Below are 22,691 nucleotides of genomic sequence, written 5' to 3'. Positions count from 1 at the left end.
CAAATGAAGTAAAACTGCTTTAAGGCTTCATGAGGAGAACTGTGTAATTTTGCCCTTCTATGTATTTGCAGGACTCCCGCTGGAATTTGCATGGGACAAAAACATCTCTTTTGAGATATATGGCTTATACAGTTGTAATTGGGCTGCAGAAGATTTTCAGTCCTTCAAGTTGTTTTTGGACAACTAAAAACTCAAAAACATTTTCAGCACACTAAAGAAAGATTCAATCTAAATCCCTAACTTTAAATGCTCCAAAGTAAGTTGCCTCTTGCGAAGAATCCAGTAGCAATGGGTTTGATACCTGGATACTTATCATTTCTCCGGATTTTAATTTAAAAAATCCCCCTACATTAACAGAATAAAAATGAAATTCTGAATTCCCTGACCAGTATTTGGTGCTTCCTCCCTTCATCAACACATCAAAGCGCCTTATTTTAAGGTTTGTCTTTATCACATAAACCATCAACTGAAGCCCTCTTTTAGTCAAGTTTCCTGAAGTTTCATGATGTCTAAAACAAATATTGGCATAAAGATAGTAAAATCCATCTTGATTAACAATTAGTTTTCCGTCATTGAATGTCATATTTGATAAGTTTGCCTGGCCTTTGTCATGATGCCAGGATGTGAGGTTCACTTTGCGAGTTCCTGGAGATAAAAAATAAAAAAGGATTATTTATAAACATTTGACAAACCCCAACATTTAGAAAACAACCTCTATTATTTTAGAATCAGTAACAACTAGAGGTCTATAGGCTAAAGTGAATATGAAACAATTACGATAAAAATTCCTAAAAAAACAAATAAACCTCCTATTTTCACCATAGACTTCCAGACTTTGCTTGATACTTATAACTGTGCCCTCCCAGCAGAACACTTGCTGGACTATGGTACAAAACAGCTGCTTGGCGTATAGTTTGATTATGCTAAGCAACCATGCAACAAGCTCTGCACAGGCACTGCATTTCACCTAAAACTTTATTCAAGTTACAAATAGTTGAGGGGAATGTGAAAAATTTGTTACTGGTCTTTAACATGTAGGTATTGACAAAGACTAACTAAAAATTCAGAAAAAACTGAACTGACAACTCCCAAAAGAGAAAGCTTGTGAAACCTTCCATATTTTATGTTCTTATGACCGTAGTGGTATAAAGGTAAACATATTTTTCATTTGATAACACAAAAAAATGGGGGAAAGGTCAGTACAGTTGTGCATCTTTAGTACTATACACTAAGTTGCCTAGGCTTCACACAGCACTTCAAGTATTTATGACAAACTTTCTGATAGGCACAAGCCACTAACATTCTGTTATTCAGGGTAACAGCCAGGGCATGACACAACAGATGGGAGGTGGCCAACTTGTCCCCCCTAACCACTAGTAATCTTCAGCACACATGACTGACCCCACTTGCTCCCTCCCACAGCAGTGGGTTCATGTAAGTACCAGAGAACTTCACACCTCAGCCTCCCAGTGCACCTAAATGCCTTCTTGAAATATTCAGCACCTTATTCTCCCAACACAGAACCAAAACAGTCCATCCTTAGCAAACTTTCCATGGCACACAGCAGGGCACAGTGCCCTCTCCTCCAAGCATCTGCAGAGGAATGCCCCAGGACCCCACCGGGTCTGTGCAGAAAGGGAGGGGAAGTAGGAACAGGGGGATTTGAGAAAGATGAATCTCCCCTAACTGTCAAGGGCAGGCAGCTTTTCCATGTGAGAGGAATACTTCAGCAGCAGCCCAGAACAAAAACCTTCTGTCATTCTTCCACAAAGATGTAAGCAAAAGCACTGTCAAAGGCAGATCACAAGTAGCTGCTCCCCTATGGGTCTAGTGCAGCCAGGTAGAAATCATGAAAGCAAAAACTGACAGAGAAGCCAACTTCTCTGCAGTGCCTCAAAAAAAAACCATCTGAAATCCATCAATTAACTGGAAAAGACAGCAAGATCTCAAGTCTCTTAGCCTGCAATTATTCACCTGCAAAATATACTGAGTTAGGGGTACCAGAGGGCACCTCTGAAGCACCAGGAACTGCTGAGGAAATTACAGAACTTCATCTACACAGCATTAAGTCTGGAAGAAATACTGCCCATGGAGGGTGGGCTACCTTCAAGATGAGGAGGACAGGCAAAAAAATCACTGCCTGGATCAGAGAACAGGCACATTAGACACAGGACAGGAATGCACACCTACGACAGAACAGGAAGGCATGCCATGATTGCCTGGTGGCACACTGGGTAGTTGCTAGGCAGGTTTTATTTACCTGACAAGTCAACTTTTTAGTTGCCAGTCAAGCTGCAATTTTGAAGAAATCCTCAGTGGGAAGATGTTCTGCTGAAGAAGGGAAAAAGGAGCAAATAGGTGCCACAGTTGCTTGTAACTGAGAGAGAGGCTCTGGGTGAATTTTGTTTACACTACTTGGATGCTCAGGGGAACCGGCCAAGAGATGATGGGCGATGACCCTCTCTGTTTTGAGCAAAGGATTCGTACAGATAACTTCTGGAAGTCTCTTCCAAGCTATATTATAATGCTGACCATGTGTGCTGAAGCAGACACGCATTTCGCCACAATTCAGAGCTCCAGAAGAGGTGTGCCACAGCCAGCAGCACAGCACAAAGATGCTCTGGTAGGGGTTATGCCATGCAACCTGTAATGGAAGGAGCAAGCAGGCTCTCAGCACTTCTTGTGGTAACACACCTAGATTTGGAGATGGCAAAACAAGCAGTACCCTGAACCCAGGAAGTGCAGGAAACTGGAGCATGTAAGTGCTGGATCTGCTGTCCATCGATGTCATGTATCAGAAACTCTGACACATAACCCAAGCCATGGGAGAGTCAGAAGTGCTGCAATACAGTATCTTCTGGAAAATAATTGACTTTGGAACCATGAAAAAAACAGCACAAGCTAAGTCTGGTTGACAGAGAAGGAAGTGGCTGGGAGATAATGAACAAAATAGCCCTCCAGACAGGGCAAAAAGCTTAACATAAGAATTCCAGATAACACACGCTTCTTCTCAAAACTGAAAATAAATAAAAACAATGTTTTGCTGTTTTGTGAGCTTGAACTAAGACTAATACAAATGAGTTAAATAAAATTAATTAGCAAGAAGGAGGATGATGTGAGGGGAACAGAGGAGAAAGGAGCCCTGTTTTGATAATTTGTTTGCACCCCAGTAGCTTTCAGGTATAATTAAGCCTGAAAAAAGGACCAAAGTACTGCTTGCTCTGAAAAGTCTTTTGGAGGTAAAGGGCAGCTAAGTCAAACCTGCAGCTGTAAATAGCTCAGAATACTACAGCATTTTCTTAGACAGCTAAAGGTATCAATTCACACCCCAAATGATATATTTAACATTTATATTTATTTCTGTTTGCCATTTTCCCCTTTAAACAGTGACTAATTTCTGTAATCAATTTATAAACCAAAATTCACTGTTTTCATTTAAAACCTAGGTAGCATTTATAGTGAACTCTGGTAAAAACCAACCAGCAAGCATCCAGCTCTAACCTAAGGCAGCAAACTCAAAAAATACAGACAGCAAGCCAAACCACTACGGCTTCTATGCCAAAGGGTGGGTGGGGACATCATGATCTGAGAAGGGTAATTTCCCCTCCTCCCTTGCACTATCCCCCAAGCTGCAAAAGTCCACTTGAGGCCTGACATTATTGTGAACCAAGTCAAAGCAAAATGTTCTCTCACAGACACTGCTCAGTGCCCCTTCATGAAGGGTGTTCCGTAGAAAACTGCTTAAAATCCTGCTTGACAGTGATGAAGACTTTTTTTCCCCTGGCACTCTTTATTCTGGATGAGTTCAATGACAGTAGAGAACCTTAAAATACTAAGAACAGATCTGTCCACTCAGGGATGGCAGAAAACAATTCAGATGGATTTCAGACACGCAGGGTAAAGAATCAAAGCAAGAACACAGAAACTGCCATTTGCAGTCAGAGAAAACAAGATGGGAGAGGAAAAACTCCCAGTGACCCTTCAGGCAAATTTTTCTTTCCCAAAAGAGAAAGCCTGTCTTTATGCCTGTCACTAATCTCTGTGCTACCCAGCCAAGCGGGTACTGCCTCATGCCAGTGAGCATGATATTGAAGCGCCTCACAACCAGCAAGTTCAGAGTTCCTGCTATCCCTAAGGATGCAGCCCCTCACTGCTGCAATGCCCACAAGGGCTGCAGAAGCTGTGCTCATGGATTAACTCCTGGCAATGCTCTTCTGAAACAGGCAAAAGCCAGATCAGAGGGGAGTTCATGCACCAGCTCATCACACTGGCAAGGAATTGATCTGCAGAAAAAACGAACAATGTCTCCCTGGCCATCACCCACAGACATGCTGTGCCACACCCTTGAAGGTTAATGCAGCAAAGCACAACTGTAAAAATTATCAGCTGCTGTAAATTACAGTTGTAAAATTGCAGTCTACAGCAGCATCCACATAAGCAGCAAATAAATTCTACACAGAAAAAGGTGGATTTCACAGACTGTAACACTGAACACACACTCCACTTTTGCAGATAAGTGATCTGTTCCTATGACTAGCAAATTAATTGAAACCTTCCAAAGATAAAATGCTAAGGCAAGTTTACTGATACTGAATGCTCTACTATTGACCTACTGAAAAGTAGGTCAAAGCCAAAACCTGACTAAAATAGAAGATTGTCAGGAGGCATTTGAGCTAACAAGAAAGCCTGTGGAAGTTCTGACTGCCATCTGACAAGCTGTTTAAGCTCTCTGCTATAAAGCTCTGGATTGTGGCAATGCCAATGCACTTGAAAGAATCCTATCCCTCCAGGCAAGAAGCTGTACAGAAGTGCTTTGTCTTTAAATAGAGCAAGAGCAAGGTATTACTATGCAGGCTGCTAAAATCTCAGATTTCAAGCCTCAACACGCCATTCCCCTTCAGTTTTGTTATATAAAACAAAATCAATGTGCATAGCTCAATCAACAATGAGTTCAGCCCTGCAGAACATATAAATCTTCAGAGAAAGAAGACAGTGGTGATCAGTGCACCCCTTCTTAAGATCCCCTACCTAACAGCTTCAGAAAAAACTCTGGTTTACTTCTACCACACCAACTGTTGAGAATACAGCATTGAGAATACAGCAAAAAATCTCAACTGACAGTGCCCCAGGGCAAAAACTAAAACTGTTCTAACACTATCTTAAAATGTTAGGAATAAATCTTTTCCTCTGGAAAGCGTTCCAAGGCAGACTCATGTCTTGTTCCCTGGTATTGTACTAGCAAGGATATTCACAAAGCCATCTAAATACTTGTGTGCAGAGAATAAGAGCTCTGGCAAGATAAAAGAATGCCATCCTCTTACCACAGGGGCAGATAAAAGCCACAAAACCATTTTTTCCCCCTGCTCAGTAGCTTGGGCAATGTTTGTGCTGGTACATGCTTGTATGTATGCATGCATCCTCATGGCTGGTGCCCAGTGCGAGTGAAAAACTCCTGATGGGCCCTACAGGCCAAAGGCAAATGGGAAACTTTAGAGGAGAGCATTCAATGTAGATCTTCCTTCCTCACCTGAAGACAGCACAAAGAGGCAGGATTTCCCCCCCAAGAGGTTGGTCAAGAAAAAGGACAATTTGAAATGGAGGCCATTTCAAATCAGCACAAGGCTGATACAAAGGGGAGCCATCCTCCTTTTACCACTACTCCTACTGCCTCTGAAATCCTTTAATGCATCCAATTTATTCTCACTATCAAAAGCCATTTCTGAAGTCCCAGTCTGTTGCTGTTTTGCTGAAATATCTTCCTATACTTCACTTTTGATACATTTATATTAGTATTGGAAGCATTCACTTAAAAATTGAACTTACCAGATGGAATATTCTTATCATCAATAATGAGATGGGCAAATGGCTGCTTCTCAGGTTTGTTCCTCTTGTACAGTTCAAGTCCTAGCGCCTCCATTGCAGCTAGAGATAAAAGAATTGCATTATCCCAAAAAGACAAGTTTATTAGAACTAAAATATTGCTTATTCATAAACCAATACCTACCTTTTTCTGGTCTTGGTGGCGTTCTTCCCATAGCACGCTGGACCTCCTAAAATGAGAAGGAGACATTGCTTTGATGCTTTCTGGGTTTTATTACAATGTTTAGTTGTAATAAACATTTATTACAATGTTTAGTTTGCACACTTACAATAGTGTGTGCGTGTATCTGAGGACACTGTTCCATCTGCAGCACATTCAGATGTCTGGGATATACATTATCAGATTTACATGATTCATGTAACAGGCACACACAATCAAATTACACCTAGTAATTTGGTAATTCTAATAAAGGTGGATAGAAATGCTAGTATGTATGATCACTGCATGATTTACTGTAGTGGTGACAGCACATTTAAAACCTTTTCTACTTACTGTACTTGGAATATTTCTGTAAGCATAATGGAACAACGATTTATAAGAAGGCAACACATCCAACAATGGATTTTATGAACTGATTTAATTACTTGGAGTCTAAAGGCAAAGAAAGAGGCATTTATATACAGGAACTAGTGTATAATCACTCTAACAACTAATGATAGCTAAACTCTGAATTTCATTTGTGACGAGGTGAATGCAAACCTCCACACCCTCACCACTGGCCACCAAGGCTACAAGGGAAGGCTACAAGGCTTTACAATCACGGCTCACTTCTAACAAGGTATGCAAGAACTGAGGGATTACGTATCATCCATACCGGACCAAAGGGACTGGGTGTCAGACTTCAAAAATATGTAATTCTTAGCTGCAGATAAATTTTAACATAAATAAGAACTATGCTACCCAGACTCAAAAACAGCACAAAATGCGGACATCAGGCACCAGAAAAAGCTTTCATTTTAATCACTCACACCTGCACTGCTCTTGAGAAAAAGATAAAACCAGCAGATTTCAAAATTTAAGCAGCCTGTTCTTGTTACAAGCCTAGACTGAGTCTTGGTATTAAGCTCAATCCTCAGTTCTGTCTCCCTTTTCCCCATGACTCTGTTTTCTAAAAAAACAGGGGTAATATATTTATTATTCTTAATACCTCATACTATGGAGCTGTCAATAAGGTGTTTAGTATAAGGAAACATTTTGCTGAAGACAGCCCTCTTTGAACCTAGGAGTGGTCCTTTATTTCATCTTTATGCCACGCACAATGCTGTTTGCCTGATTCAACCCATGTATATGAAATACATCTCAGATTTGGCCAGATCAGCAAAGTCCCACTGTGCTCTCAATCACTGGGGTGTTTCAGAATTTGAAATCCTGCTCTGAAAACACCTGAAGTCCTGCTTTTATATAGTTTTGCAACCGCAGTGAAATATGTAGTGCCTTGGCTGGTGCATTTATTACTCTCACTTTCCCCTTTCAGTAGATGTTTAAATGTTAAACCAAGATGAAAAGCCACAGCAGTGTGGAAGCCATAGTATGACTATCAAAGCATAATGCTTCAGCTGAGATATGCTGATTTCATAGATAAGAATCGTGAAGATGCTTTTTGCTGTAAAGACGAGAAGAAAAGCAGAAGAATCACAATTTCAAAAGCAGCAAAACTCGCATCCACTTCCCACACTACATTCAGTTTGCTTCTCTGATCTTCCTACTTCAATGTCAGTTCTAGGAGCACGAAAATGAAGTTCAATTCTAGGAGCTGCATGTCAGCATCAGCCACTAGCCACACTTGAGTAGGAAATAGGAAGATGACAAGAGAATGCAAGTACTAGGTACTGTGAAAAATGACAAAAGCCTCTGAAGAGAACAGGATGTAAGGCAAAAAGAGCCTGGGAGATAGACCACACTCTCAGAGATTATTGCAGCACACCTATCTCAGCCCTTTTTCCCTTGAAGGAGAGACATGTTTGTCTTCTTGCTTTTTTACTGGAAACTTCTCAGATGTGAAGTTTGTTTCAATATCCTTTCCTTTGGGAGGATGTGATAGTGTCCTTGCCTGGAAAGCCTACTGAGCTGATCCAAAAAGAACCATGTACATTTTATTCTCCTACTATCTAGACTTGGTACTAAGAAAAAAAAAAAAAAAACCCCATGACTGATAATTGCTTGGCCGTTGAAAGGCCTGAATTGGTGGACTGCTATTCTAGTTTTAACTTACATTTTTCTTAAGAGCCTTCAGTTCTGCTTCTGCACATTTCCAGAGATGTTCTAGCTTAAGCAGCTGAATACCTCATCTTCTGAAACCAGGCAGCCTGACTCAGCTCACCTTCCACACAGAATGGCTCTGGTCCTCACGAAATCAGTCTGAGCTGCTCTCCTTCTAACTGGTGGTGGTGCTGTTCATCTGCAGCTCCTCACCACTCAGTAAGCAGGACAGCTACCCAGGGGGACCTGGGTCCACAATTCTCCTTGTCTGGAATTCATTATTAGCTCAACTGGTTAGATCATGGCACTAACAACACCAAGGCTGGGGGGTTTGAGCCAAATGTTCATTGACTCTTCTGTGAGCCTGTCACTGGATCAGAAGTGGCAAGACTGTGGCCAGAAAACAAAATCCTCCAGCAGCTCTCTAAGCTCTGGACTAGCATCAAGTTCTTTACTTGATTCTGACCAGCCTCATCAAAGTTTGATATTCTTTCTGTTATGTTGCCCCAGCTTCCAAAATGAAGACAAAACACATTAATTAGTCCCAAGAAAAGAGATATGGAGTTGTTTCCTCCTAAAGAACAAGCAGTTAAACACTTCTTGATTATTTTTTTACTTGACGTTCATACAGTTCCAAGGTGCTGATACACAACCTACCTTAAAAAAAGCATTTAACCGTAGTTGTTTCTGACTTTGAAGGACATTTTTCAGTGGATGTTTGAAGGTCGCCTCTTAATGGGATTATAAAATCCCCTGGTATTCTTACTGCAAGGAATTAAGAGCTGTGATTTCTCAAATCACTGAAGTATCAACTGTGTTTTTTAGCTCTTGAATGTTCTTAGGTGTCTCATACTTATCCACAATGTAGAGGCTCATTAAGGAGGCAGAAACACCTCAACAGAACCCGTGACTAAGACACTACTGTAATGGCATGAAAACTGCTGACAAAACATTACCAGCAACTTCTCTTAAGACTGCCATGCACAGAAGCGTGTGTGATACCAAGCTGTTCAGTTATTTTTAGAGAACTGTACACAAAAATCACCCCACTCTTAATCTTATGACAAGCTGCACTTGTACACCTTTGTCATTTGCTCACTGCCCACCAAGTCAACTCTACGGGCCTGCTTCCCACATTCCAATCTCCTCCACATACTCACTGTTTAAACAACAGACAAGGACTTAGTCACAAAAATGAAAAACATGTCTTCCCTTCATCCAAAAAAAAAACAACATAAGAGGCCACTAAGAAGCTCCAAAACTTTATCATTTTAAAGTTAAAAATCATGTTTTAAGTGCCTGGAAAGTCGGGAACTCCTCGCTATCTCATCCACAGCAAGCTGCAAAAATACCTGTTGCTCTTGAACTTATGTCCAATGCTGAGGATGCAGAGACAAGGCTACACCTGAAGACATGACATTTGTGAAAGGTTTTTAGTCTCCTTTAGCTTTTATCTAAATATCTCAGTATATACTTTGAGCAGCTCTAAGTAGCCTTTAGAGAACAATGAGAAGAGAACTTCTGGACACTCACTTATTGCTTCAGATGTGATCTTAAAGCTTCTTTAAGCACTTGACTCTTTTATTACCAAGTGCTTTAAGTACAGCTGATACCAGGAAGAAGTATCTGATTCTCTTGCCGGAAATTCAGCAATCTGAAGAATGCTAATCAGGAAGGAAGTAATATAAAAAGTACATGAACCTATATTCATCAGACTGTAGTTTAGAGACCAGCAATAAAATGCCTCTCCAAATGAGCAGTCTACTGCTTGCAAGAAAAAAAAAAGATGTAAGACTGTAGGATGGAAACCTACAAAATTGTAGGTGAAATTTTAACAACTTACAGCAATCACTTGTGAAACCTTTACTTTGTCCATAACTATGTGCTCTTTAAATGTCTGCTAAGGATATAGATCTCTTTATAAATGCTGCCCTGGAGGACTAGCAAAGCACTCTGTTGCCATGTGGGAGAACAGCTTACACCTGAACTCCACAAGCAGCTAGAACCTGGGAGCCCTGCCAAGCAAAGTTACTTATGGATTGACCCAAGATATGTTTGTAGTCCTTTCTACTTCAGGTTCATAACAGACTTCATAAGGACTGTGGTTAGAGCATGTGGACTGCCAAAACTTTTTTAGGATTACATGGAAAAAAATTAAGCAAACAGAATGGCTAGGAAAGTATATTATTTGTCTGCTTGCAAGTTTATATGCAATATTGAAAATGTTCTCTCTACTTAGTAAGCTGCTCTTTAAGCAGAATTTTTATCACAGTATGTGTTAAGGAATCAATCATTAGATTCTGATTAAAAGAAAAAAACTATTACTTTTTCAGGAGACAAGTATTTCTAGTCTGGACCTTGCAGCCCTACTGCACTGGTTTTCATAAGAGCACTTCCACTTTCAACATCAATCTCTGCTTTACATTTAAGCACTCTGTCTACAGGTGTGCAAAGAAAACCGATGAGAACTGGCACAGGAAGCCAGAAGCTGTAACCAGACCATAAACCTGAGCAAAAGAAATTTGTCTATTTTCATTTCCTGAACAGCTCGAATTGCAAAAGACAATATATTGAAAAATCAAAAACATAAATGGTATTTTGAAATGCTCCATTTTAGTCACTTAGTATGCTGCCAGTTCAAATAAGGATACTGGTTCTTAAAACACACATAAGTTAGATTCTTTATTCTCCTTAAGGAAAGTGAAGAAAGCACAGAAAACAGGAAACCTCCTTCAAGTCACATTAGCTGGATCCACACACAAGAGAGTGTGTGCAACTGCAAGTAAGTTATAGCTGCATCTCTGCTCTTCATTTTTGCAGGGTGACTGAAAGGCAGAATTTACAGATGATGATAAAGTATAATTCTCCCTTGACACTGTTACTTTCACTTCTCTGATGTACCAAAAGGAGGTAAAAAGCCTCAGGTCACCACCTTCCTATCTATTTCTTTCTCTGTCATTGATACAAGATGACAAAGCATCCAGACCACTGGTGCAGCTGCTTAATAAACTCCATTGCATTCAAAGGAAATTCAGAGTCTAATTACTTTGGCAAGAGAAATTTTATTGTTCTCAAACTAATGGTGATCAGCCAAAAAAGTTATCCCTACTTACTACTTATCCTGGCCACGGACATTGCAGCATTCAACCTCCATCCAGACTGGCAGGATACAAAGCCTCAGCTAAAGCCAGTGCCTTTGTTGAGTAACCAGCAGCAAATAACCAGAACACAGAGCTCCCCATTGACTTACTGTAAAAGCTCCTTCTTCTGTCACAAGCGAAGGAGCAGCCCAGCACACAGCACATATGTAGGTGCTTCGTGAGAGGCTCTAAAAAATGCAGGAGGGAAGAACTAATCCTACAGAAATAATCCTCTGTTTCTCCCTTAAGCTCTTGAAGGAGGTGGCTAGCAAAAGAGACAAGACATGGACTCCTATGTCTGTCTTTTGTTCACAAAAAGATCTGTCACTTGGAGTTCTCTGTTAAAACCAAACATCACATTAGCACAATTCAAATGCTGTAAATTTAATTCAAGTACAGTTCATGCTAAAGCATATGTGAGTTCAGCTCAAATCTGATGTAGTAGCCTTAATGAAAAACTGCCAGTCCTATGAAGATGTGAGGCAGTAAAGTTGTAATGGGTCTGATAAGCCAGAAAAACCAAATAGCATAGCAGACATCCATCTGTTACACAGCCCATAATTAGCACTAAACACTATAATGAACACAAAAAGAGATCAAAGGCAGTAACTGCAGTAAAAGGGGATTGTGGCATATTTCCAGCTTGCCTAGGCTTATTCATTAGGGCTGACTTCTTTTGTCATTTGTGTTTGGGAACAACCTGTCATTCTCAATTCCTGGACAAAGACCACCCAGTTATCATGCTATGGCCAAGTAGGTCTTCTGCCAGTGTGAGAATGGCCTGCACAGAACACAGAACTGGCAAAGTGAGCAAAACCAAAGCAGGAACTGAGCCTCATTTTGGACTCCAGAGTAAGAAACAAGAGCAAATGCCATCTCCTTTTCTTTCAGGCAGTATTTTGCTTGCTGATGATCTTGACTTAAGAGCACCTTGTTTGCAAGATTCCCTTGAAAATCTGGAACTGACACTTGTTATGAGCATCTGGAAAACCTATACAAATATTAGCATAAATGACTACTGTTCAGGCCCATCCAAATGTCAGAATGGCTAATCACCTGACTTCAATCAGTTTTCTTAGTACAACTTCAAGTCTTCCTTTCTTAAAAGAAAAATAAAGTAAATAAAATGTGCTTGAATACAGAATTGGTTGGCCACTACCAGATTCATCAGCAAATACAATACAATCCTAAATAAAACACCAGGTGTTACTGCAACACCAGGAAATAATTTACAGAACTTACCTCTGAATACAGATTTCAGAAAAATTGTTTTATTTCAACAGGACCATGAAATAAAGAAACACATTGTCTGTGCCACTTACCCTCTGCACAGCCCTTTGGAGAGCCTGTTTCACGCTTCTACAGGATTCAGGCATTAACTTTGCTTCTTGACTTTCAAAGGAGGCATCATGCAAATCTGTACTTTCCTGGTGTCCAAAAAGTGTTCTGACACAGTGTGCATGTTCTTTTGAAATTCTAGTAGGGTCCATCTGAAACAAAAACATAAGCACAACCACAGTTCTAAGTGTTAGAGACACTTTTCAACCACCTAGAAGTTTGGCCCCTAGCTAAGTTTATTATCTAAATTCTCACTATAAACAGCATAGAGAGAAAAAAGTTCCCAACATCAGGGCTAATTTCATCCAACAAACATGTGAAATAGGAGAATGAATTATCTCCTGGTGCTGCCTATTTCATTAGCTTAGACTAGGTATGTGACTTTCAAAAGTTAAAGATAAATTCCATTCTTATGGTAAAGTCAATAATTTTGAATTCTGCATTTCAGCCACTCAGGGCAATATCACAGTTATTTTAGCAGAAAACATACACAGTTATCCTACCTCAAAAGCTATTGTTTGTAAGATGACACATGATTGTCAAGTAGCGAAACATGGGGAAAGTATGTATGTGTGTGTATAGCACATCATTTTCAAGAGAAGACACAGAAGTTATCTCTGAAACCATTTTAGCACTGAAATTATACCACTGAAGCTGGCAGTCAGCTATCACTGAAACTGTTTTATGGATGCGCTCATTGTGGATAGAGTTCATTTTCTTTACAGTGGCTGATATGGAGCTGTGTTTTGCATTTGTGACCAAAACAGTGTTGGTAACACAGGGATGTGTTTGTTACAGCTGAGCAGGGCTGACACTGAGTCAGGGCCTTTTCTGCCCCCCACCCCACCCCACCAGAGAGAGGGCTGGGGGTGCACAAGGAGCTGGGACAGGACACAGCCATGACAGCTGACCAGAACTGGCCAAAGGGACACCCCAGACCATATGGCATCATGCTGAGTATATAAAGGTGGGAGAAGGAGGAAAGGGGAGACATTTGGAATGATGGCATTTGTCTTCCTAAGTCACTTTATATGTGGTGGAGCCCTGCTGTCCTAGGGATGGCTAAACACCTGCCTTCATATTCTGCTTCCTTTGCATGTGCAGCTTTTTCTTTACCTTTTAAATTTTCTTTATCTCAACCCATGCGCTCTCACTTTTACTCTTCCAATTCTCTCCAGAATGCCATCAGGGAGTGAGCAGCTGTCTGAGACTTAGTTGCCAGCTGGGATTAAGCCATGACAGAGGCAAGAGATATTGCTGTGTGAAATATTCCCAAAGACAGCAAGACAGCAAAAGTTAAAGACCTAAAGATGGTTAAACTGCACCACAAGACACCTCTGCATCATTGGACAAGGCATGGTAAGTTTAGAGTATCTGCAATACATTTTTATCAATTGATCTTTGTGACTAAATCAAGTATATTTTTAAATCCTGTGTTCTATTGCTTAGATAAATTGGAAGATAATGCAAGGATTAGGATTGTACCTTGACAGCACTTTATTGCACAAAAACTATTTAAACCATTTAACCCTTTTTTTTCACATACTCCAAATCCATTACACTGAAGAGATTAACAACTATCTTTCGGAGATGGCCTAGGACTCCAAGAAACTGTTCTCAACTCGCATTTATTCTCCTTTTACTTCAGGCTTAAAGAAGGGTTTTTGCACTCAAACTCATAGTCTAGGCTCCCTAACTGTATCAGCTGGCCTATTTAAGAACATCAACTTCTGTCTTTCTTTAGTTGGAAAGAACACTTCTGCCTGAGAATTACAAAAGGTTATTTGTAACTGCAATGCAGAAATACCAACACATTATGGATGGTGCCTAGTGTTCAGTTTCCTTTAACACAGAGCTGAACAAAACACCATATCAAAAGGAAGTTTTTCTCAATACAAAACAGCCAGAGTGAATCAAGCATATAATTTGTTCACAGGAACATAAACTCAACTCCCTAACCCCCCAAAAAAGAAATTAGTTAACTTAAAAGTGTAAGGTTAGGATTACAGAGCTGAATTAAAGTCTACACCACCCAGGCAGCCACTCTATAGCAGCACACAGCAGAGAGACATTTGTTGCACATACAGCAGTACCAAATGCTGCCACCTCCATCACCACCCTTCTGCTCAAGCCTCCAGATGGAAAGCTCCTTGCCCAATTAATTCAGACCACTGTCAGATCCTGTAGTCTGGTTTAGCTGTCTCAGTCATCCCTGCATATCTGGAATGAAACAGGTCTTAGAAGGTTCACCTGAAGATGCCACAGCTTTGACCAGAGGGGTAGTGATGAGTTACAGAATGCCTTGGAGGCAGTAACATCTTCCTGTGATGTCCTGACACAGCTGAATCCCCATAGAAAATCTGTGTACAGCCATTGCAGCTCTATGAATTAAGTGCTAAAAACCTACACTAATGCCTTCTGAAGTCAGCTAGTGCAGTGCAGCCTCATTAACTGCATAAGGAGATCTAAACCAGCACCTCTCTGCTCTCACCCCCTTCACCACAGAATTTAATTCCTGGATTTCAGTCTCCTCTTCTAAATCAGTAACATGGGAGGAATTTTTGCTGGCCTAATTTCCTTTAAGATTAGCTCCCCAAAACCAAGTCACTCCAGATATATCAGATAAGCATTGGAGTCAGTACAGGGATAGGCATAAGAATGAAATATCAGGAAGGCAGCACTAGCTCTAACTGACTGTAAAACTGCACTCTCCAAGCATCCCTCACACTATGTTCCACTTGCATTCAGAAGCCAGAAAATCAACCAAAATCAACTAAACATAATAAAAAAAGAAATAAAATAGAAAGAAATAATTTTTAAAAAAAGGCACAAAATGTTTACCAACAGCTGCTAAAAGCCAGTTAATGCAGAATGACTTGTATTGGAAGGTACCTTTGGATGTCTCTAGTCCAGCCCCCTGCTTGAAGCAGGGCCAACCTGTAACTCAGGCCAGGTGGGTTAAGGCCTTTTCTAGACAAGCTTTGGGGAATGTCCATCAAGGAAGACTTTCAGCTTCTCTGGACAAACTGTCCTAAAACTTCACTACTTCTAGTGTGTAAAAAAAGCTTGGGTTTTATACCCTTGGTGCAATTTAAGACTGTGCCTCTTGTTTTTGCTGCATGCTTCTGAAGAACCTGACTGTCTTCAGGTAGCTAAAAACAGTGATTAGCTTCCCTCACCTTAGTCTGTTCTTTGTAAAAGAATCCAGCTTTCCATTCTTTTATACATTATGGCTCCTACCTGTCACAGTGGTTTTCTGCTGGACACCTTCCAGTTTGTTGATACACTTCTGGTACTGAGGGACCCAAACTAGAACCCTTTATTTCAAATGTAACCTCTCATGCTGGGATCATTAGAGACCTGACATCATTAGAGAACTGATGTCTCTTAACAGGATCTGGATATCTGAGTCTCCTCCCCTCTACACAAATCACAGAATAGAAAATAGAAAGTTGCAGCAAATAACTGCCAATAAATACTAATTTGTATCAATAATTCTACTAGACAGAGACTACTATCCTAGTTTTGGATTTATTAAAACACATCTTCTGAATTACAGACAAGAAAACTAGGTTTTACAGCAAAAAATAATGAAATTTGTAAAGGCATGACAAAACATGCCAGCATAGACTCACTGCTATCAGAAATCATTCAAATGTGTCACACAATACTGTATCACACCAGTAACAGCAGACTGCACAGAATCCCTTGCTCAGATTACAGTTTATCTGCTCAAGGCTTAAGAAAGAAATCCACCATCTCTGCACCTACAAGTGAAAGACTGAAGGCTTAATGGAAACACTGCAGCTGATGGTTTCAGCAGCTTGGAGCTGTGCAGCCCACCCTGACAAAACTGCAAGTCGCCAGAGTTACTGTTTGATAAGGGGAAACTCTGATCTTGGAACTAGCTAATCCACCAGCTGCCCTCACCTTTTTCAAAGAATACCTTCAAGAATAGTCTTCACCACACTTAACTACAAAAATCAGCTCACTTGCCTGAAAAGGACTTCTCAGAAATCCTGCATCCTAAGTCTTTACAAAGAACAGGCACTGAACTGCCATGGCTGTAAACAAGCACTACCAAGCACTGAAATCAAAACTGGGGAAGTAGTGATGCACAGAAAAATTTCCAAGAGAGTTTCGAGAAGAACTTCTAAAGAATGAGAAAATTATGATGAAATACCAGAAGCAGCTTGCTAACTTGCAGGGCAGGGCACCTTCAGCAAAAAGTCATGAAGATTTAATATCTGGAAGAAATATCAAGATGCAAACACAAATAAAGGAGAAAGCTTTATAAAGTGTGAAGGATTCTAAATACCCTAGAGGAAATAAATTAAAAAGAGGAGTGTCTAGCTTATTTTTAATATCCACTTTGCCTAACCTTGAAATCAGGTCGGGCTGTTCAGTGCCCCCAGTTTTCAGCATCTCTCATCATCCTAGTTGCATTTCTGGACTCTATTCAGCCACTTCAGGGCAGCCAAAATGAACTCCAGCATCATGGGTTAGATTAATTTACAGAATTCAGAGCCAATTTTCTGATCTAAAAAAGGCTCAGTTTGGTTTCAAGAGATACAATACATTCCACCCAGCTTTACTATTAAATTTTGCATCAATTATGCACTGTTACAACATTGCATTAAATACTTCCTCCTTACAATAAATGTTTAAAATCGATACTTGCACTTTTTTTCAAACTTAAACCACTTTCCAGACTATCAAATATCACTTTGCACTCCATGACCTTTCTTAAGCACCAAGAAGGGGTTCTTTCAGGCTTCTGAAAGATGTTAACAATCCCCAGCAAGCTGTTTTTTCTGTTAGCCACAATGCTCACAAAACTTCAACTGAAGTCTGAAAGGTAATAGTTTGAAAACATACCACAAGAATTCCACATAAGCACGAAATGACAAAAACTGGGCTTTCAGGTCACCAGTTATCCAACTGTGAACTCTTCAGTCTGGTAGAATACTTGAAATTTGGACAGACTTTTTTTAATGTGAAAAGGGCACACTCTTGGAGGTCTAGCTTAAACTGTGGGCATTAAACACTCAGCCACCACATTTCAATTTGAACAGTTTCAATTTGCTTCACTCCTCTCCAGCTCAGTCAGTGTTAGACCAGATTCCTACCCTTTTGAAATCTAAGTGCACTAAGGAAATGGGCCAGAAAGAAAAGCTTAAAAGCTAAGGTTTTGGAGACTAAACCTCAACATTTATCAGTCAAAGTTAAAGAAAATACTTCTCTCACCTTGTGCTGTGCATGAGTCTCTATCGAGTGATGACCTCCAACAGCTCTGGGTATCTTAACTAAATTTTCATGGCATTTTTATAGATAATGAGAAAATATTCCTCAAAATTTACACAAAATAAATGCTTAAGACCAACACATTGTTTTATTGTTTAATTTCTTGGATTCAGTACACTGCACAGGATAGACCAAAAAGCAAGGGTAAAACATGCTAATGTTTTTTACATTTCAGTACACTATTATGAGAATACTGGTAAAATTCAAGCTTTTTTGCCATACCAGCTCATTGTCTCACTTGCATGGCACTGCATTATTTCTTGGCCACAAACATGTGTTTACCCGTGAAAACCTACTGTCAGTCTTAGTTATGTGTCTTGTGAAATTCAAAATGCTCAAGCCACAAAATAAACAAAATTAAGGAAAAACCAAAACCTCAACTATTGTCTCAGCTTATACGATGTCATGATCCAGCCCAAATGATTTTATGCGAATACAGACAAAATGTGAGTGGTAAAACTGAGTCAGAGTTTACTCAGACTCTTAGATAAGGTTTAAAGAGCTTCTATAAGATATATAATTTCTTAACATCAGCCTGTACAGTCAAATCTTTCTAATTCACATTTTAATGAATGCTTGCTTAATTTACCAAGCAAACAATTAAAATCTTTCCATCCACAGCTACTACTACTAAAGCCTCATTATTTCAACAAAATTAATTAAAAATAATTAAGTTCTGTTATTAAAGTACAAATGTAGATAGCTGAAATTTACACTGAAAAGGTCAAATTGAAGTAGCTTAATAAAATCAAACATCACAGAAATCTTTCCAAAAGAAAGAGGTCTGATCATGTCCCACTTAAATAAAATCTCAAAGAGTGTGAAATAAGAATTAACTGCTGCAGGACCCACTATGTTTTTCTATCTATATTATTCTACAATTAGAAAGGGTGAACAAATATGAATTTTCATATCTTCTTATAGTGAATTATGTACTTAATTCAAAAGTATACTTATTATTCTATTTTCCATTGATGACATTTTCTCCATTAAAATTTTTTAGGCAATGACTTGAGTCAAGCCTACATCGAGTTATATCACCTCTTTAGATGTTTTGTCAATTCAAATTTATGAAAGACTTCATTCAACAGCACTACTCCAAATCTACAGGAACAAGAAGCTAGCAAGAGAATTAAGCTGTCAAATGCAGGGTTACACCCTGAACCATGCCATTTTTTAAAATCAAGGAAGCAGAAGAAAAATAGCTATTATGGTTCTTTTTTACCCTTTGTTAGGCACACATGAAACCCTGACATGTACCTATCAGGAAGAGTCTTTCATAAGGGGGCACACTTTGATTAGTTGTTTTGGTTGCAATGGCTCTCGAGCCCCCTAATGAACACATAGCTATGCATCTCTGAGCTATGTTGTGACAAGAATGTCTTTTCAGGTTCATGAACATCTGGAGTGCAAAACACTCCCCTGTCACAAGTTGAAGCAGGCATCAATTTATTTCACTGTCAAGCAAACAAGCAGCTTTAAGCTACTTTACAATGAGTCCCAGAAATTAGATGTCACTCTTCAGAAATATACAAGTTATGATTAACTAAGTGCTGCACTGCCCTTACATTTTATTTTTCAAAAAATGGAAAACACAAAGCCATTGTCAGTAAGAAAATATGAATTAGTCTGCATAATAAATTATCAGCAGCGTTACTGTATATTTGACAGTCACTCATCTGGTTAAGTGGGTATACACTTGTGCAACACCTGCTTTCAGAGTGCACTTAGTTAAGAAATCCAGCCTGCTACCTCAAGATCAAGTGCCCCTACCTAGAAAGTAAACCGAAAGAAACAGGTTTCTAGTCTGTGCCGACTTCAAATGAAAAGTACACACAACAGAAGCACCACTTCCATGACGGCAGTCAGACCCACATCAACAGAACTAGCTAGCATCCGACAATAAAGCCAAGCAGAAATCTAACACCTAGCCCTGAGAACCAACTCGCTGGCAGCTCCCCACTTCCTCCGAGAGGGCTCAGCTTTGCAGGGCAAGAGATGCAGCAGCGAGGGAATCCAGGCAGCCGAGCCATTTCCAAGAAGCTGACTCCTCCGCTCCCCGAAAGCCCAACCGCTCATCACCTTATCTGCCCCCACAGCGACACCTCCCCGCGCTCCCCTCGCACGCACCGCTGCCTCTGCTCAGCCATCCCGGCGCGCTTGAGGCCTGGCAGGTGAGGTGCGGCTCTCCCAGGCATCCCCAGAATCCCAGGAAAAGCTCCTGAGCCGCGGCAGGCACCTCTGGCCGATGCCCACGGGCACACAGACCCAGCTCCTCTGCAGCGCCCCTGCGCAGCCTGAGTGACAAACCATCACGAGCGGTGTTACGTGACGACCTCTTTTGTCCTTAGTCATTTCTCCTACTGGTGAAACATTTAAGGCAGCCAAAGACCTGAGCCATGTCACAGAATCACTGATTATGCAGAGTTGGAAGGGACCCTCAAGAATCATCGAGTCCAACTCCTGACCCCACAGAGCACCATCTCCAAAAATCCCACCATGTGCCTCAGAGTATTGTCCAAACACTCCTAGAACTCTGTCAGGCTTGGTGCTGTAACCACTTCCAGGAAGAGCCTGTTCCAGTGCCCAACCACCCTCTGGGTGAAGAACCTTTGTCAAATACCCAATGCCAAAATTCTCTCCAGTGGATAACTGAAAGCTGATCATTAAAAACCAAAGCCCTGCAAGACTTCAGGTGAAGGATCATAACTAAACTGCTTTTTGAGTCAGGGAACCCCTCATATCCAACCTCGTGGCGAAGCCCGGTACCGCAAAACACACCCGATGCCCGGAGTGCTACCTGGAACCCTCCTACTGAGCAGCTCCAGCGATCAGGGCACAGCACACGCTGGGCATGGCATAGGAGCCCATTGGCCCGTCCCATCTCAGAACCGAATCAACTTTAGAGACAGATAAGCGTCTTCTAAAACTTTTTTGTTTGCTTTTCCTTAATTTATCCCCTCGATCGCACCGACACGAGGGCCTTGTCCACTTCTGCAGGGTGCGAGGCGGCCGCGCTTTCCTCAGCGGGAAGCGCCCGCGCCAGCTCCCGCTTACCTGAGCTCGGAAGTAGAGGAAGAGGGCGACGCTGCAGACCACCTGCCCCAGCCCCAGGAGGACGAGGGCGGCGAGCAGGGAGCGGGACGCGGGCGGCGGGTGCGGGTGCGCGGGCGGCGGGGGCGGCGGCGGCGCCGGGGCGCTCTCGTGGGCGGCGCCGCTGCCCAGCTCTTCGGAGCCGCGCAAGTACTTGGTGTAGTCTCGGCTGGCGCGACGCATCGCAGCTCCGCTCCGCTCCGCTCCGACGGCTCCACAGGCGGCAGCGCCGAGTTCCCCAGCGCCGGCAAACAACCTCGCCACCCTGGCCGGGCACCTCTTATAAACGGGGCGGCCAATCAGCCCCGGGCGGCGCGCCCCTGCCCCCTCCTCCTCCCTCCCTCCCGCTGCCGCCGCACGCACCACCGCCCCCTCCTCGCCTCGCCTCCCCGAGCACAGACCGGCCCGGGTCAGGCCCGCCCCTGCCCCCGGTGCCCCGGCCCCCGCCGCCGGGCAGGTCGCCCGGGGATGGCGGTCGGCGCTGCTCCGCCCCGCGCAGCGGAGCGCTGCTCCTCCGGGGTGAGCGCCGCGGGCAGCCCTGCCTCCGCCGCCTCCTGCCCCCGCCGCGCTCTTGCCCCACTCAGGTTTGCGCTCCGCTCAGGCAAGGATTCCCTGAGCCCCTGGTTGCATCTGCAGGGTCCCTGTCCCCTAAATTCCCGGTGTCTGCAGTCAGCGTACACCTCGGGTGCGCATCCCCGGCCCCTTTGGTGGGTCCAAGCCTTTAGGGGACCAAAGCCCTGCTAATCCCTCCCAGTCTCACTCGCTCCTCACTCCAGCCAGGCTAAAATGAGCACGAGTGCTGTTGGCTTGCACTGTCCAAAGAAGCAATGCAGTTCACAGTCGTGTTAAAGGAAGGGGTTAAAGACATGGCAGAGGTGTGCTGGCACCTGGCTGCCAGTGAAACCAGCTCAGAGCCTCCTCATCTCCCGCATGCAGCCAGGCTGCTAGAGACACATTTCCGAGCCCTTGGTTAGGAGCATCTTCTGGTGTTCTCCATGTCTCAGCTTACATTCAATACCAAAACCTCTTCTTCATAAAGCCATGCTACAATTTGCAGCCACTTTCTTTCTCGTGGTCCTCTCAGGGTCCTGTTCAGGCCGGTTATAAAAGTGAGTTGAAGTCCAGCTCAGGCTTTGAGGAACATGGGAGGATGACAGAGATCTGTCTTACAGGTCATCTTGTGTGCAGGAAAAAGTCTGTATTTCAACTCAAATACGTGACACAATATCCTGTTTAGGTCTCTCTTATCTAAGAAATTGAGAATATTTTACCTTCCTGAGAGGTTGACAGAACCTGACATAATTATGAGCTCCAACAGAGTAAAGGAAACTGGAACTCACCAAACCACCATGCAACAAATCACTATCAGAAGGAACTGGTGTTTAGCACTGAACCCAAATAATGCAATGGCAATTCCTTCATCAACAAGACAGCACCTGAGAAATTATGATGAGGGAACCTGCATCTCAACATCACCCACCACAAAGCCATTGGGAGGAATAACCCAACCTTGAATATCTACCACTATTTCTTCTTTGTAAATGCTTACTTTTATTCTTGGAAACATTGGGAGCATTGTGGTCTGTAGTCCAATTGGAGGAAGTGTTCCTGTAACTGTGTCTCAGCTTTCCTAGAAAAGAACAAAAGACAAAATAGCCACCACCACCTGTAAAATAACCATGAAAATAATCTCACATTAGAGTGAGCTGCACCCTCCTAAATCAATTTTACATTGG

General features: G+C 42.0%; 1 protein-coding gene across 1 annotated transcript; it reads right to left on the bottom strand.

Moving 5' to 3' along the window:
- Positions 1–223: 223 nt before the first annotated feature.
- TNFSF11 (TNF superfamily member 11) lies at positions 224–21,138 on the bottom strand. The gene is made up of 5 exons (XM_030956760.1): positions 20,920–21,138; positions 12,543–12,710; positions 6,005–6,050; positions 5,824–5,922; positions 224–645 (listed from the first exon to the last, which is right to left on the bottom strand). Exons 1-5 carry the CDS (start codon positions 21,136–21,138, stop codon positions 224–226), a joined length of 954 nt encoding a protein of 317 aa, XP_030812620.1.
- Positions 21,139–22,691: the final 1,553 nt, after the last annotated feature.

This window comes from Camarhynchus parvulus, chromosome 1 (assembly GCF_901933205.1).
Source record: "Camarhynchus parvulus chromosome 1, STF_HiC, whole genome shotgun sequence".
Classification (NCBI taxonomy): Eukaryota; Metazoa; Chordata; class Aves; order Passeriformes; family Thraupidae; genus Camarhynchus; species Camarhynchus parvulus.
Note: the sequence above shows the minus strand (reverse complement) of the source record. Positions and strands in the feature narration are given on the sequence as shown.